The 18,070-nt window shown below is 39.0% G+C and overlaps 1 protein-coding gene across 3 annotated transcripts in view; it reads right to left on the bottom strand.

The window, feature by feature from the left end:
• The window catches only part of SEPTIN9 (septin 9), a 339,779-nt gene that overhangs the window by 137,508 nt on the left and 184,201 nt on the right, over positions 1-18,070 (bottom strand). For all 3 annotated transcript variants that reach the window (XM_089534879.1, XM_089534898.1, XM_089534889.1), the window contains one exon: positions 16,004-16,663. In XM_089534879.1, coding sequence (XP_089391005.1) covers positions 16,004-16,663 — 660 coding nt within the window. The remainder of the gene's footprint in view (positions 1-16,003; positions 16,664-18,070) is intronic.

The following is an 18,070-nucleotide window of genomic DNA, read 5'->3' as shown; positions in this document are numbered from 1 at the left end:
AAGCTTCTTCTAATTACTCAAAACAATACTTCTACGATTGAATGATTCAGACATTAATTCCATGGGTATCAATCCAATGCCAGCTGCTTATTAACACATGCTTGCAACATCAAATAAACATTTGAGAGCAAAATGTTTCCTAAAAAAAATACATTAATTCCTGCATAGTTTAGTGAGCTCTGATTCAAAGACACACAGTAGAAAGCAACATAGTAAACTCCACATTTCTTTACCCCAACATCTTATTGAACAATAGGCTAAAGAGGGAAAGATGGAAAATACTGTATTTCTCTCCCCCCCCCCCCAATATTCTTTATCAGTTCCAGAAATCAGTCATTTTATTGTTATTCCTTAGCGTTGATTATCTGTATTTGAAGTATCAAAAGAGAGAACGGGGGAGGGAGGAAATCTAGCAGTACCTTTAAGACTAATTTTTATTTTAGTATGAGCTTACATGGATAATAATGCTTCTTCATATACAGTACGAAATGATATTAAAGTTGTAGGTTCTTAAACATATTTATACAATTGTGGGAGTGGGATAGAATGTAATACAGGCCACTGTATCCCACACCCACAACTGTATAATACAACTGTAAATATATGCTTGATAACCTGAGGCGTTCATATTACTTTGTATCACATCTTAAGAAGTGGACTGATTTTCACCAAAGTTCATGCTAAAGTAAAAATCAGTTAATCTTAAAGATGTGGCTAGATTGCTTGTTTAAAATCCCCTTTGCTTTCTACTTCTCATGTAGACAAACTAACACAGCTACTTCTTTGGAAAATATTTGAAATACCAACTCCTGCTCATCCCTCTGGCTTCCCTGGACAAATTCACAACATAAATGGTATTTGGTGCAATTCTATTTTATTATAGTGATTGGTAAAACAGATGAACAGCAGACAACTGAAAGCATGATGAGAAGCCACTGAGAGCTTCAAGGACAGGGTGGATGCAGTTGTTGGGCTTGTTAATTGTTTCCTTTTTGTCAGCTGTTTCTAGGACTCTGCTGGAAGTACAGGACACAATCAACACATGACACACATTGTCTGAATTCATGCCATGTCACCTCAGTCCCTGGGAAATTGCTAACTGGAGGAAGCCATTCCCTGGTGCCAAGACTGACATTTGGAGGTCACACCAGGGACAGAATACCAAAAAATAAGAGTTTTTCAGTAGCAATGATGCTTCACCAAACTCTCCAGCAGTACTGCTTCAGATATGGAACAGTCAAAATCAGATGTTAGATCAAGGTTGTTGTGTATCCAGGTCAGGGGTGTGGAAAGGGATGGTGCTTTTGTTGACCCACCGATACCACAAAATCCAGTGATTCCCTGAAAATTGGCATGATTTTCAGGTGAAAATCATCTGACAAGTGCACCCAAAGTCCTCACTGTGTGCAAAATCCCAATTCCCCAAAATTGCCTCAGAATCTCTCACATCTCAAATGCCTTCTTTTATCTCCATCTCACCTTCAAAATGTTAACAGGAAATGATATGACATCACTTTGAGTCACACTTGTGAAGGAGAAACAGGGAAAACAACATATTTTGGCAGGCTTGGGTGGAATTGTGGCCTGCAGACTGGTTTGGCAGTGGAAAATGGACCTCCTACCTCTGCACAGTTGCCCACCTCTGTGTTAGATCAAGGCCTATTTGGTTAAAGCATCAAACCTCAACATGGGCAACATCACACATTTTTGTTCAAGTGGACTTATTCAGATGCTGCAATACTGGCTCAGCATTTTTTCTTAGCTGATATAATTTGACACAGAGTATTGGGATGCAACAAACAAAACAAAAGTAGAATAAAATGAATGCAAGAACTGAACAGTGTGAAAATTTTTATTCTAAAAGCTAGAGATCCATAAAATGTAGTATGATAGCAAAACTATAGTATATTTCAATTCTTGGTGTCAAGTGGATTATTTTATTTTGGGATTTATTTCTTGTTCATTTCTGACTTAGTTATGTCTGCTCAAGTGCAAATCATTTGCTGAACCAAAAAAACATTGAGTCCTGAGTGCCATAGCTAATTTCCTTTTTAAAAAGTTATGGCCAAAATGTTTGACACCTTGCCTTGAACAAGTACTGTCCAATATAGGTGCTACACCAACCCAAGAAGGTTTTGAAACAAGGACAGATTGTACTCGCCAAGCAACACAATTCAGTGCTGTTACAAGAAAAACCAACAAAACCAAAGAGAAAAACCATCACAAGGGACTGTCATTAACTGCTGAAAAAGAATTTGATAAATTTCACTGGGTATGCCTGTATTAGATGCATGTTACCATCAATGTCCTTGAGGAAAAATGAAGGCCAGTTCCCTTTGAAAAAGCCAGTTCCTTTAGAACATTTTTCTTCAAATCAACCAAATTGTTAATGACTTGCCATCACTCCTACTTTTCCAAACAACTGGAGATGCCCCAACTTCTCTTTTAAAAGCCTGGCAAACAGTACATTTTGCAACTCAGTGAAACATTTAAGCATTGAGAAATTGGACACACCTAAGGCTAAACCCAAGGTAGAGTTGTTGTTTTTTTAAATAGAAATTGGACACATTTTAAGGAAATTGGAATCAAGCAGCATGCAGCTATAAAGAAACCGAGTTATTTAAAAACAGAATTACAAACAGGCCTTTAAAAAAAAGAGTTGGGATGAGAAAAGGGCAGGCCAAAACACATTTTCATAGTTAGGATTTTTCTAGTTTTCATGTTCAAGTTGTTTCAATGAGTGTATGATGTTGCGGCTTAGCCTGACCACCTCTTGCTAGGAGCAGCGACAATTATAAGCATTCTTTAGGTAGGGATCAGGAAGAGCCAAAGAAGAGAAAAATGTATTTTCCACCAGACTTGAGTACTGCACTTTAAGAGGAAAGCCATTTACTCTTGATAAAGTGTCCATTTCCCCCTAAAGCCCAAACCTGTATCAATATAACAGTGACACTCCTTGGGAAAGCCAGTTAGGACTACTGGAAGAAACATGGTTGATGTGATAAACCTAAATCTTTTACAGTCAACCCTAATCATCCACAGATTCTTTATCCATCGATTCAAGCATCCATGGCTTGAAAATATTCAAAAATATATAAGTTCCAAAAAGCAAACCTTGATTATGACATTTTATATAAGGAACACCATTTTATTATGCCAGTGTATTTGATGGGACTTGAACATCGACAGATTTTGGATCCACAGAGGGGGTGGGGGGTCCTGAACCAAACCCCAGCAGATACCAAGCACCCACTGGACTTCAGTAAAACATTGCAGGAAATGAAAGATTTCTCCCAACAACAACTTTTCCAGGTAGACTGAGGGGTTATTCACACAATGAAAATAATCCAGGATGAATTTGGGATTAATTTCTGTTGATTAAACTTGGGCGGGGGGGGGCAAAGCCCCCACTTACCCCGGAATAATCGATATTGGGGTTTTCCCCTGAGCTTTTACAAAAGATTCAAGATAAAACTCTCCATGCCTCTAATGGGTTTCGAGTGCATCTGCATCATCCAACAGCCCACGCAGCTGAGAAAGTGCCATTCCTTCCCCAGCTGAACAGCTGCCATTGGGGAGAAAAGAGGGAAAGAGAGAGGGAAAAAAAGGGGGAGAAAAGGGTGCCCACATGTGTGATCAACCGAATTCACAGAGATGCGCAGCACATTTCCTGGAAAAATGCAGTTCCATGGTGTGAACAAACCTGGAATGAGTGAGTGAAGTTATTCACATTATTCAGGTTAAAAAAAGGGGGGTGAATGATGCCTGACTTGCTTCCTTCAGTGGTTGCCTAGGTGACAGACAGTGAGAATATCCAAAGTGGAAACCCTTATGTCAAGCAGCCCAAATGGAGCAATCAAGCAAACATGTCTGGTAGGGGTTTCTGACAGCTTGCAAGACTTCTAAGAAAATCGATTAAGCTTCTGTTTAAGTACCTATGCTCAAAGGTCATAACAGTTTACAACCAGATCTGTTCCCATCAACTTGTAGGCAAGGCTATCCCCTGTTTCCAGATTATATGATACAGCTAGTGTTGCCAAGTCAAGAATATCCCCAGCCTTCAGATTTCAATGTCAACACTGAGACTTCAGAATTGCCCCCTCGTAATGTCACAAGGGGCAGTCCCTGGTGATGTTCAAAGGTTATAAGGGCAATCCCCTGTTGATATTAGCATGATACATTAAGCAAAAACCACAGCTGACATTCAAATTTTAAAAAACGAAGTCTTTAAAAATGGAGCAAAACATATACACAGTTTTCAAGGCAGTGCTCTCATCCTTAGATTCCTCCCTTTTGCCCCAAGGATCAGAGAAAACATGCCAGGCCCTGAGATCTGGCAACCCCAGCTATAGCTCTTGAGCTATTGTTCTGTCTTAGTAGATATCATGAGAACATAAAAAGCATTAAAATCAAGAATATAATTTAAACCATGTGCTACTGCCGCTCTTTAACCCAAATTCACTTCCTGCCTTGTTGAAACTGATGGACTGTAAGATCAGAAAGCAAATTTCACTTTAAATATACCACATTTATCATTACTATCATGGGCCATTGTTTGGCCAAGAAACTTTGGAAATATGGTAAAACTGTATGTGAAATTTTCCATATACATTAATATTGCTGAGCAAAGGCAAAATGAATATTCTCCAACTAGGCATTGTATTTCGCATCAATAGAAAGATTTATTTTTTCAATGGCAGAATGGAGGACATTCTGGGAGGGGGGGTCTCAGATGGAGCGGGAGGGGTAAAAGAAGCTCTCCACTCCTGTGTGATAACATGTCATTTCACAACAGCCTAGTAAGAAGAGAATAATTTCTGAATAGTTAGAACTATTTGATAATTCTATCTCCCCCTCCATAGGCTCATTAGGAAAGAAATAAAAGTGAGATTAAATGAATCAAGAAGATAAGCTTGATGAGAATTTCAAGCATTTTTGTTTTTTTTAACATATGTGAACTATTTATTCATGAATCCAGATTGTGGGCAGGGTGACCAGATGTCCACCTTTTCCAAGACATGTCTTCCATTTCAGTATTCTGTCCAGGAGGAATTTCAAAATGTCTCCATTTTGAGCATGGCTAAGAAGCATGAATTTATGAGTGTTTTAGCTTTTATTTGGTTTATGTCCTCCATTTTGAGAATGACTGAGGACTATGAATTTATATTTATATGAGTGTTTTTAGGTCTTTTTTTTTTTTTTTTTTTTTTTTTTTTTTTTTTTTTTTGCAGGTGCCTTGTCCTCCTTTGTGGTTATGATATCTGGTCACCCTGTGAGTGCGATTCCATTTCAGGTCTGCTTAAAATACACCTAGGCTGAATACTGGCACATGCTTGTTTCCAAGACAAGCATTTTGGAAGGATGGAAAAGCATAGCACCTCTGACCTCAAATTCATATCTCGGCAGCTGTACTCTACTCTTTACTTTAGCTTCACTTAAGTTTCAAGAAGCCCAGCCACCAAACTGTCATCACTCTCTTGGTTAATCAGATGCCAGTGGGCCCACTTTTTCCATGGTGGAAGGAAGCTAGGCTTATTTCCTGCACTGTGGCTAAGGTGCCAGTTGTTCTTCATTTTCCCCTTTGGATATTCCATGAATGTACAAGTCATGACATTGCTTATGTTCACTGCCTTCAAAGCAAATAAAATATCACAGAAAGTCATTGTGGAGCAGATGGAAAGGGAGGGAACAGAAGCTGAGAGCCAAGCATACTTGCTTAGGAGATAACTATAGTAGCTACAAGAATCCACTTACTCATGCTGTTCTCATTATATATTCTTCCATGCTACAGACCAGCTTTCCTCAAGCTGGCGCACCCCAGATGCATTGGACTAGTTCCCATCATCTCCAAACCATTCTAGCTGTGAGTGCTTAGGGTATAACACTTACAGAGGGTACAAGCTTGGGTGTAGGTAGTACAGTGCAAGGTTAGAGAGGATTAGGACTCATTCTGTGGCATTCTGATATTTGTGAGAAAAATCAAATATAAGCTTTGTGATGAGAATGTCATGTCACTACTAGTACTTTCCATTTATAAGTATATAATGGTTTATGGTGGTGGTTTTAGTCCTTACTGTATCTATGCTTCTAGGGTTCCATGAGCAGTAAGCTCTGGCACCACTGTTTTGTCACTCTATTTCCAGCTGCCCTCCATCATGACCAATTTTATCTTTTACAGTGGAGCAGCAATTCAGCAATATTTCACCAGATGATGGAATGTGTTTTCACATTTAAGTATCCCCCCCCCCCCCCCCGTGCGCTTTTTTAAAATCATTGTGTTCTCCTTTTGTGGGGCTATAAATGTGTTGTGTTTTTAAAATGAGAATCAAATAGGAAGAAAAATAGGAGTGGGAGTGATGGAAGATCCACTCTGCCCTAGGTTGCTGAAACACTGCAGATTAATGTAGTTTGACACTACTTAAACTGTCATGGCTCCATCCTGTGGAATCCTGGGTTTTATAGTTTGTTGTGGCACCAGAGCAATCTGACAGAGAAGGCTAAATATCTCACAAAACTACAAATCTCAGAATTCCACAGCATCGAGCTATGGTAGTTAAAGCAGTGTCAAACGGCATTAATTCTGCAGTGTAGTTGCAGCCCTTGTTTCTAACCTCTCCACCTCTGGAGAGCCAAAAAGAAGGATTCAGTTGCCTAAGTTATTGACTGAAGGACATTAATTCCCCCCAGCTGAAAAATGAAGAGTAACCCAAAAAATTGAGAGGGGAGCTTTATCAATTCATGCCCATCAAGGAAGGGTTATGAGCAGAGTGCTGATCAATATGCACTCTTTGCTAATAGTAGACCCTTAGCACCCAGCTATAAATTACAATACATACATAATTTAGGGGAAAGATAAAGTATAGGATACAAGTGTAAAAAGTTTAGAAAGTTTAGGAAGAGTCAAATATGCCACAGATGTTATGGACAATGCTCTAAAATTATTTAGATTTGTTCATTTGTTTCTACTCTCAGCCACACTAGGACAGTGCTGAAAACAGGCACCAGTAGCTTAAGACCAGATTGTACATTAATAAGGGTTTTCTTCACTTCTTTGTCCCTGCATGCTTCTGTGTAACCTGAGACTTTAATACAAAGCAATGTTGTAGTATAATTACAATCAGCAACAACTCCTTCCATTACCCCATTTTATGATAAAAATAATCAAAGGACAAATGATGTGACATTCTCCAAAAAATAAAGACAAGTGCATCATTTGGAGCCAAGTGGGAGATCACCATAGGCTATGACTGTCTTGGATCCTTTCTGAAGAATTCTTGAAATCGACTACCATTTCAGAGGATACCCCTGATTCACTTTGCTAAATTTTACCCATGAAATTATAGTAGTCAACTTTCAAAAGACCCAAGAGACCAAAGGGATGCCCCTGCCCCATGGTAAGGAAGGAGATGTCAGTGAAAACAATGAAGTGGGAGAAAGAAGCAGTTGAAAAGATAAGAGTGTATTGAGACTCAGGTAGCTTTACAAAAACTAACACAGCACTGCTACGTCTTTTTCTGGGCAATGCATTTGAGCAGAGAGGAACAGATACTGTAGATGGATGCAAGGAGAACCTATCGTGTCTATTTGCCTCTGATTCCTCTGCTCTTGTACGAAACGCAGGGCTTCTGTGGAACTAAAAGCCCCCTTTGTATTAATCGCCGTCTCATGCTTTAAATCTCCTGCCAGACAGCTGCTGTCATTGTTTAAGCCTTACCCTCAGCAGCTGACCTGGGAAACCGGAGCCCCCTCTAAATTACCCTCATCTAGGGTTGCCATAAGTGAGGACCTCCAAACCGGGACAAATGTAGGACAAATGTAGGGCAACATTTTCAAATGTAGGACACATTTTTATAAAAATGGAGGACGCGCAAAAAATGAGGTTTTTTTTAAAAAAATGTTAATATAAATGCATGTTTTTAGGCATGATCAAAATGGAGGACATTTTGGCATTATTCCTAGACAGATGGCAGGAATGTACTTGCCCTCGGGTTCAACTTTACTTCTCAGAAGTGTGTACTTGGGCAAGGGACTGTGGTTTTTCTTCACTGCGCATGAGTTTGTAAAAATCACAGCAAGTTACATTGGCCGTGCCTCAGAGGCTTGTTGATATCAATATCACCATCATCATCATCATCACCACTATAATTGGCCAAGAAAGGCAGACTTGTTAGCATTCAAAGCACCATAAATACACAGAAAATGCACTTGCATATATTTAATAATAAAAAATAATGAAAAAATAAACAAGGCAGGGGTGTATATATTTGATAATAAAAATTAATGTAATAAAATAAAAAACAAGCAATAATAAAAATTAATAAAATAAAACAAGCAATAATAAAAATTAATAAACTAAAACAAGCAATAATAAAATTAATAAACTAAAACAAGCAATAATAAAATTAATAAAATAAAACAAGCAATAATAAAATTAATAAAATAAAAACAAGCAATAATAAAATTAATGAAATAAAATAAAAACAAGCAATAATAAAAATTAATAAAATAAAATAAAAACAAGCTATAATAAACTTTAATAAAATAAAATAAAAACAAGCTATAATAAATATTAATAAAATAAAATAAAAACAAGCTATAATAAATATTAATAAAATAAAATAAAAACAAGCAATAATAAAATTAATAAAATAAAATAAAAACAAGCAATAATAAAAATTAATAAAATAAAATAAAAACAAGCTATAATAAACATTAATAAAATAAAATAAAAACAAGCTATAATAAATATTAATAAAATAAAATAAAAACAAGCAATAATAAAATTAATAAAATAAAATAAAAACGAGCTATAATAAATATTAATAAAATAAAATAAAAACAAGCAATAATAAAATTAATAAAATAAAATAAAAACAAGCAATAATAAAAATTAATAAAATAAAATAAAAACAAGCTATAATAAACATTAATAAAATAAAATAAAAACAAGCTATAATAAATATTAATAAAATAAAAATAAAAAGCAATAATACAAATTTTAAATATTAAATAAAATAAGTATTTTATATTTTTAAAAATAATTTAAAACCCCCCAAAAACAAAGGCAGACCTAATGGCCACTGACTCAGCTTTCCTCCTCCTCCTCCTCCTCCTCCTCCTCTGCCCCAATTCTGCCCTGGCCTAAATTCAGGCACCCTTCCTCCGGCTCCTTCCTCCTCCTCCTCCTCCTCTCCCCCCTCCTCCTCCTTATGAAGGCTGGCGCGCGTGCGGAGGGAAGCAGGGCAGGTGCGCGCGCGGAAGGAGGCAGGGAAGGCAGGCGCGCAGGGAAGGCAGGCGCGCACGCGTGCAGAGGGAAGTGGGGAAGGCGCGCACGCTGCCCCTGGCCCCTGCTGAGGCCTGGGCGGCGCGCAAGCCCTCCCAGTGGGGGCGCGGTGGCGGCGGCGCTTCTGCCGCCCGCTGAGGAAGAGGAGGAAGGCGGAGCCGGAGGAGGAGGTGTCTTGGCGCCGCAGCAGCCGCGTTAGCGGCAGCGGCAATGGCTGGAGCGGCCCCCGAACCGGGAACAAGGCACGGGTGGGGGCCCAAACCGGACCGGGACCGGGAGGGGCCCCCCGAAACCGTGATTGGCACGGGGGCCGCCGGGTTATGGCAACCCTACCCTCATCCCACTTCCAGGCAGCTGCTTGCTACACCATGACTTCTGTCTCTAGACTCCAGTGAAGAACTCTGTCCCACATGATGCTGAGCTCAGCAATCTTGGGAACTCATGTCATGCTAAGCTGAGGGTTTAGCAAGATGGGTCACATTGCCTCTGATCAATATAGTTTTCTCTCCATGCAGTTTGTTTGAGTGCAAACAGGGATAAGCCAAATGTTCTTTTATTTCACTTTTTGCCATCTGCATCTATTTTCTGTTTTTGCTCCTGCTCCTGGTGATCTTTTTGTTTGAGGGCCATTTTTTCTTTTCCATGTCTTTTCTCTTAAGAATCATCTGGACTAACTAGGGCAAAGGTATTAGATCTGATGACAACATGTTGGTACACAGTGGCTATATAATAAATGTCACTAGAACCAAATGAAAGCCATCTCTACACAAAACTTTCCCATTTTGGTAAAATGGGGAATCCTTGCCAATCAAACAATTTCTTAGTAAATTTTACATTGGCTCTTATGAGACCACCAAAAGGGAGTAATTCTGGTACTGATAAGATGGCACTCATATCATCATACCCAATTTTAAAGTCACTATTTTAATATTGGTGTTAAAGTAATAATGATTGTCTAACAGACTGTTTTGTTTCCTACCAAGAATCTTAGATTTTAGACAATTCAAGGGAAGATTTAATAGCCTTTCTTGGTCTGTTTTCACAACTAGCAGCCTTTCAGTTCTCATTTCCTACCTGGTATTTATACAGAACCCACTGGAGAGATGCTAATATTTCATTCAATTAGCTTACCAGTGGAGGCACAGTAGCTATATTTCCAAAACTCTGCCCAAAGTTGGAGACATGTTGGAAATGATGTTCCTTCCAGAAATCTCTTTAAGATTTTTCTTTGCTAAACAAGGCAGGAGGAAAAGAGTGAGAAGAAAGCAGCCTTTATACTGATGGTCAGGTCAGAACTTTCTAAGAAGATTTATTTACTGAAATTGGCTCTCAGCAGGCCTGTCCTTGAAATCAGAGATCAGGATGGAAGGAAGCTTGGACAAGGCCTTGTTTTTATTTCCCACACAACCTGGATTTCAAGAAAGAAGATGCCTCTTCAGTTGTATACAATGGAACACAGTTCTTCTATAATGTGATTTGGCAAGGGCAGTTCTGTGGTTATCACACAGAAGACTTGAAGATTTAAGAGAAACACTCCCTTCCTGTCCCACAGCATGAGTGATGTGAAAAGGTCCAGCTAAGGAAGTTCAAGAACATTAGAGGGGGGGGGGGGGGCTCTAAACATAGTAGATGGTGGTAAGAAGTGGTTCCCCATGCCTCATGTATTGCTAAAGCAAAACAGTCCTAGCCAAGTATGTTCCCAATAAAAAATAGAAAGATTAGAAACGTGCACTTAGCATGGTTCACAATTCTTCTGACATACCTCAAGAGAGTAGAGGTTGAGCCTCCCTTATCCTAAATGCTTGGGACCAGCAGTGTTTTGGATTTCAGATTTTTTATTTTATTTTAGAATACCTATTTTGCATATATGTACATAATAAGATATCTTGGAGATGTGACTTAGGTCTAAACACAAAATTAATTTATGTTTCATATACATCTCATGGTGATGCAGTGGCTCAGGGGTTAAGTCACTAACTCTGTTGATTGGAAGATTGGCAAATTGGCAGTTCGGGACCCAATCGCTGCATGATGGGGTGAGCTCCCATCACTAGCCCCAGCTTCTCCCTAACAGTTTGAAAGCATGAAATGCAAGTAGATAAATAGGTACCACTTCAGTGGGAAGGTAAACAGTGTTCTGTGTAGTCATGCTGGCCACATGACCCACAGAGCAGGCAGACAATGAAGATTTTCACACGGCATTGTTATATCGTTCCTTTATCATCCTAAAGTGTAGTGGAATCGTCTTTACAGATAGACGATTCCAAAAGATTTTCACATGAGGCTGTTAGTGTTCTTAAATTGTTGATATATCAGAATTCAGCAATAAATGATTAAAAAACGATTTCAAAACAGTTACATTCACACACTGGACACAACAACGATTTAAGGATGATTTAGCAATGATTTAAGAACACTAACAGCCTCATGTGAAAATCTTTTGGAATCGTCTATCTGTTAAGACGATTCCACTACACTTTGGAATGATATAACGATGCCGTGTGAAAATCTTCAGTGCTGGCTCTTTGGCTTAATAATGATGAGCACTGCCTCCTATCTCAGCCACTCATGAAAAACGTTTTGGTTTTTGGGGTGTTTTGGATTTTAGAATTCCAAATAAGGGAGACTCAACCTGTACCAGCAAATGAAACAACCCCCATCCCCAGGTTAACATATTGCACAGGCACCTTGAATTCTGGGACCTTCATAGTACAAAGGGTGAAGGTAACTGGGTCAAAAGTGAGAGAAGGAATAAAAGCCCCCAACCCTCCTTGCAATGTGTAGAGGGAGAACTTAGAACAGCCCAGAGAAAAGCAAGAGAGAAATGGTTTCAGAAGCTGTTTATCCAAAGAGCCAACAATAGGTAGGGATCATACCCTCTAATTATTAATTAACGTACAACATGTTTCATGAACTGGACAAGAAGAGGATGTGGTATCGGACAAGATACCTAGCATGAGAGGGAATGAAGGCATCAGTGAGAAATAAATAAATTGTTCTCTGAATGTCTTGGGATGACAGCTATAATGGCCTCTTTAAATCAAATGAATAGGAAAGTATGCAGAACTTTGTACCAAGGAGGGAGGAGGTGATTTAACATAGAGTGTAATTGAAAGCAAAATAGAACTAACATAAAACAGGGAAGCAAACTAAAAGGGGGCTTTAACCCATGGAAAAATTATTGCTCTCCAGTTATAGTATCCAGAGGGGAAAGAATCCTGAATTTCACTAAATAGAGAGGCTGTTTTTCATTTGATCTGTTTGTTACAGTAAAATGATTCCGCATAGCAAAGCATCAGCCAAAAAATGGTATGCTATCCAGATCACATGCACATTACAAAAAGGATTTGTATAAGTGGAACAAGCTAGATTTGAGTTTGTTGGCTAGATGAACATATTGCCCAGATTTATGTTTCTTTTCCAAAATTTGCCTAGCATCATTAGTGACAGAATATTTGTAGAATGGAATAAAGAACTCAGCAAATTTAATTTTTTTTATTAATTTTTTTTAATTTATGTTTTCCTGCCTCTCCTGGCAGATCGAAGCAGGATTACAGTCAAATTATACAGTTCAACAACAATAATTCTAGTAACAGTATTTAAAATCACAGTATAAAAACCATAAACTATCTAAAAACAGTTAATACAATATAAAATTTCATTAACATCCTGAGGTATACTCCTATTCAAGAGATAGAATTTTTCATCAGATCTATAAAAGATCAGGAGGGTATGCTTGCCGGAAGAGTTAAGTTTTCAGCGCCTTCTTAAAGGCATCCAAGGTAGAAGTGAGTTGAAGCTCTTCCGGAAGGTTATTCCAAAGTGTAGGGGCCATTGCCAAATATGCTTTTTGGGGAGTAGTTGTTAATCTCACTTTAGGATGATCAAGTAAGTTCTTCCCATTTGTTCTGAGAGTGCGGGGCGGATTATGTCGGGAGAGGTGTTCTCTCAAGTAACTCAGGCCCAAGCCATGTAGGGCTTTAAAGGTAATGACCAACACTTTGTATTAGGCCTGGAAGCTGATTGGCAGCCAGTGTAAAGATTTTAGTACAGGTGTTATGTGGTCTGACCTTCAGGTCCCAGTGACCACTCTGGCTGCTGGGTTTTGGACTAGTTGAAGCTTCTGAACTTGGTACAAAGGTAGCCCCATGTAGAGCGCGTTACAGGAATCTAAGCGAGAGATTACCAGTGCGTGTACTACAGTTTCAAGGTCCTTTCAGTCCAGGTAGGGACATAGTTGGCGTATCAGCCGAAGCTGGTACCAAGCACTCCTGGCCATCGCATCTACTTGAGATGATAACTGTAGAGATGAATCCAGGAGTACTCCTTTAGGGGAAGTGTGACCCCGTCTAGGACTGGATGACAAATCTCCATGCCTGGACTTGGGGTACCTATCACAAGTACCTGTGTTTTCTCTAGATTCAGCCTGAGTTTGTTTTCCATCATCCAGCCCATTACTGACCTCAGGCAGGCATCTAGAGGAGAGGTGCCTTCCTTAGTCACTGTATCAGTCGGAGACATGGAGAGGTAGAGCTGGGTGTCATCAGCGTACTGATAACACCGTGTTCCATGATTCCGGATGATCTGTCCCAGCGGCTTCATGTAAATGTTAAATAGCATGGGGGGACAGGATGGTGCCCTGAGGTACGCCAGATGTCAGCTCTCTTTTATGAGAGCAGCTGTCCCCCAGCCTCACCATCTGGAACCTTCCCAAGAGGTAGGATCAGGGGGAGGGAGGAAAAGACAAGGATTAAATGTGAGTTGCTAAAGAAGGAAAGAGACAAGGGAGGATGTGCATTACCAGACCTAAAATTATATTATTGGGCTTGTGCATTAATGTGGATACAAGATTGGATTAAATTGGAAAATGTAAATCTACTGAATATAGAAGCCTAAAATATAAGATTTGGGTGGCATGCCTACATTAGGTATCACAAGGAAGCTGTTACGAGGGATTTTGAAAATCTTTATATTCGGAATTGATTATCATAAAAGGGTAAAATCAACGCATAATTGAAGGAAATACAGATTGGTGAAGAGTAAATGAGAGAAACAGGGGGAAAAGATTAAGAAAACATTGAAAATAACAAAATTGACTGCAAGGGTGTATAATATATATATATATATATATATATATATGAATAATTGCTTATTATTTGTGTTAGAAAAGCAGATAAGAAGATATAAAATACAGTGGGATCTTGTTATACGCTGGGGTTTGGTTCCAAGATCCCCCGTGGATAACAAAATTCATGGATGCTCGTTCCCATTAAATATAATGCAAGAGCATAATGGTGTCCCTTATAAAAAATGGAAAATCAAGGTTTGATATTTGAAATTTATACTTTTTTTTACAGATGCTTGAATCTGTGAATAAAAAATCTGTGCATAAGACCAGCCAACTGTAGAGAAAATGTAAATAGAAGGTGCATTTTCCTAAAAGTTGTTGAGCACAAACGTTATTTTATTTATGTGTTTTTCATATTAATAAAGAATACTAATTAAAAAACAATCTAGTTGGCTGAATTCTTTCCTCAGTGAGAAGTTCCTAGTACTCTATTTTTTTTATTAAGTACATCTCCAAGTCCCCGTTATTAAAAACTTAATATAAGGAACAATCTAAATGCAGCGGTGATAATGTTCTCAACTGCAAAACTTTACCAGCATTACCTTTTAGAAGACAGGATTCTTACATTCCAAGTTTCACCTCTGTACCAAATCATCAAAAACTCTGAAGTGAGTTATTCGCAATAGGATGTAGGTACTATATACAGAGTCCTCCATTGTCAAAATGCAAAAATCTAATGTATGCCACAGCTTACTGTAACTGTTTTCAGATCAAATGAGTGCAGTACAGGTAGAGTATCTCTTATCCAAAATGCTTGGGACCAGAAGTGTTTTGGATTTTGGATTTTTTTTTTATTTTGGAATACCTATATTTGAATATATGTACATAATGAAATATCTTGGAGATGGGGCCCAAGTCTAAGGATAAAATTCATTTATGTTTCATATACAACAAGGTAATTTTGTATAATATTTTTAAATATTTTATACATGAAGCAAGGTTAGTGTACAATGAACCATAAGAAAGCAAAAGCAAAAAAAGTTTTTGGTTCTGAAGTATTTTGGAATTCCAGATAGGGAGAGTCACCCTGTACCTCTACTGAGTTAATGTTATGAAATAACGAATTCACATGGTCCAAAACACACTGCAGAAATAATCCAGTTTAACTGCCCTGGTTCAGTGCTAGGGAATCTTGGAAATAGTAGTTTATTGTGGCACCAGAGCTTGCAGATAGAAAAGACTAAATGTCTCACAAAACTACAGTTCCCAGAATTCCCTAGCATTGAGTCAGGGCAGTTAAAGCAGTTTCAAACTGGATTACTTCTGCAATATGCTTTGGATCAGTGATGCTACAAATGAACCAAGAGAGAGATTCAGTGCTATGCATAAGGTCTTGTCTACAAAATCCCCAGTGTATCTGAACACTAGTTAGTTTTGGAATTCATACACAGATGGTTTGTAGTCAATTCATTTAAGACATAGATATAAGTTGACCTGTGTGAAAGCAGCCATGGGCAAACATATAAATTTTATAATTTCAAAAGAGTGATAATAATAATCTAGATGAGTAGCAGAACAGCTATTAAAAGATACAAGTACATTTATCCACAAATAAAGATGCACAGTTTTTCAAAATCTATTATTCCACTTACCTTCTTGACTTTTGGGTATAGCCTCAGTCACTCCTACTGCCTGTACTTTTGGTTCTGGTGGCAGGTGCTGGTTGGCTGAGAAAGGCTCCGTATTTTCAATATGCTTGGCAGGGTGTACTGGGACCTCTGTAGACTTTGTTACCTGGATTTCCACACGTTTGGTAGCAACATCAGGCATAGGTGGACTACTGGCTTCAACTCTACGCTGTGTTGGCTCTGGAATCTTTGTGGGAACATCCATTCTGCGAAGCGCTTGGTCCTGAGGTTTACCTATACTGATCTCAGTCCTTCTGGGAGCAGTCTCTGGAGGCTTGTGCCCCAACACATCTCCTCTCTTTAGGCCAAATCTTGAGGCTCCTGCAGTGGAATTCTCCACTTGCTTAGATGAGATATCAATGGAGATCTCTGTTCTTCTGGACACTGTTTCAGGATGTTTTGGCCCAGAGAGCTCAACTCTTCTCAGAGAGGACTTGGGAGACCTTTGTGCAGGAGGCTCCACATGTCTGGAAGGACTCTCTGAATTCCTGGCCCCAAGATCCTGGAACTTCTGTGTGGAGCTGGATACTGTAGATCGAACAAGTGTGTTGGGTGTCCGTCTTTGTGGAGTGGAAGAATTTGGTGGCTGGTCTACCTCTTCAACCTCAAAGGATCTTTTCAGAGCTGAAAGATATAAATATAAACAAGTTTTGAAAAATACAGTCAAGGCTATGAAGTTAACAGTCTTTAGAGACACAAGCAACTTCAGTTTCCTAAACCTGTCAATTATTCAGCAAAGTCACATTCTATTGTATGATGCCTCCTAAACCTCCTCTCTCTAATCACTGAAATCATATCTTGAGCATGGAATTACCTGGAGGCTTGTCCCTATTGTGCTGAGCCTTGAGGAAGCTACAGAAGGAGCTAAACATCTCACCAAATGTCTCCAAAGAAAACCAGCAGAGTCTATGCCCAGCTAGAGGCTCCAAAGGTGGTCATGAGCTCTCATTGGGTTCAAAAATGAGCAAGTGTCTGGGCTGAGATGAGACAATTTGTTGGAGTCTTTATTAGTTAAACTTATTTGAGTTTGAAATTGGCCCTTCTCCACTGATTCAATTAACATAGGTCCCTGAGAGTCAAACTGCACAACACTGGTCAGATTTATCCTCAATTTTGTAGTTAGTTGAATTCTAGCTTGTTACTGTGTCAATAAAAACCAAAATTAAAAGCCTTTCTTTGTTACTGGCTTATAAACCATTTTGAACATGGCTTGTCATTAAATCTGGAACCAGAACTGTAGCTTATATTTGGCTTGTTTCTCTAGCTATCTGCCTAAAATAGGTGCTGAGAGAGAGGCTGGAAAAGAAAAGACCAAATATGGGACAAACAAACTGTGTTTGGTTCAGTCACTGACCTACAGGAAAATTAAGGTCTAAAGCACTGGCTGGGAGCCAGCAGGGCATAGTGGTTTGAGTGCTGGAGATCAGACTTCAATTCCCCACTTGGCCATGTAAACCCACTGGGTGACTTTGGGCAACTCACATGCCTTCAGCCTCAGGGGAAGGAAATGGCACATTTTCTCTGAACCACTCTTGCCAAGAAAACCCTATGATAGGGTAATTTTAGGATTGCCATAAATCAGAAATGACTTGAAGGCAGCCATCATCCACAACAAAGCACTGACTGCAGTTTCTATGGATGCACAATCAAACTTCAGAGCCACAAGATTTTGGCTCAGGGGTGGGCAAAGTGAAAGGATGGCTTCTCCTGAATACAAATCCCCCCCATGAAGTTTCCCCGCAGCCTTCGGATTTCTAGCTCATGGCAAGCCACTCCAACATCACCAGAATTAGGACAGCAATGCTAAAGACATCCAGACAGAGGATACTGAATTCTCTCTTCTTAAGGATGCATGCACCATAAAACCAACCCTCAGTTATTATTTGTTTTGAATCTCTTCCTCATCTTAGAGCTGCCCAAATATGTACTTGTGTGTTAAAGTTACATGCACTTGCTTATTTACAAACACAAAGCAGCTATAAGATTAGCTGCAGGCCAGAGTTGCACATTTTTAATGTGCAAGTAGCACAC

This window comes from Sceloporus occidentalis, unplaced genomic scaffold, assembly GCF_023333645.1.
Source record: "Sceloporus occidentalis isolate IW3139 unplaced genomic scaffold, rSceOcc1.0.p SCAF_1, whole genome shotgun sequence".
Lineage (NCBI taxonomy): Eukaryota > Metazoa > Chordata > Lepidosauria > Squamata > Phrynosomatidae > Sceloporus > Sceloporus occidentalis.
The sequence above is the reverse complement of the archived record's forward strand: the minus strand, read 5'-3'. Positions and strand labels throughout refer to the sequence as shown.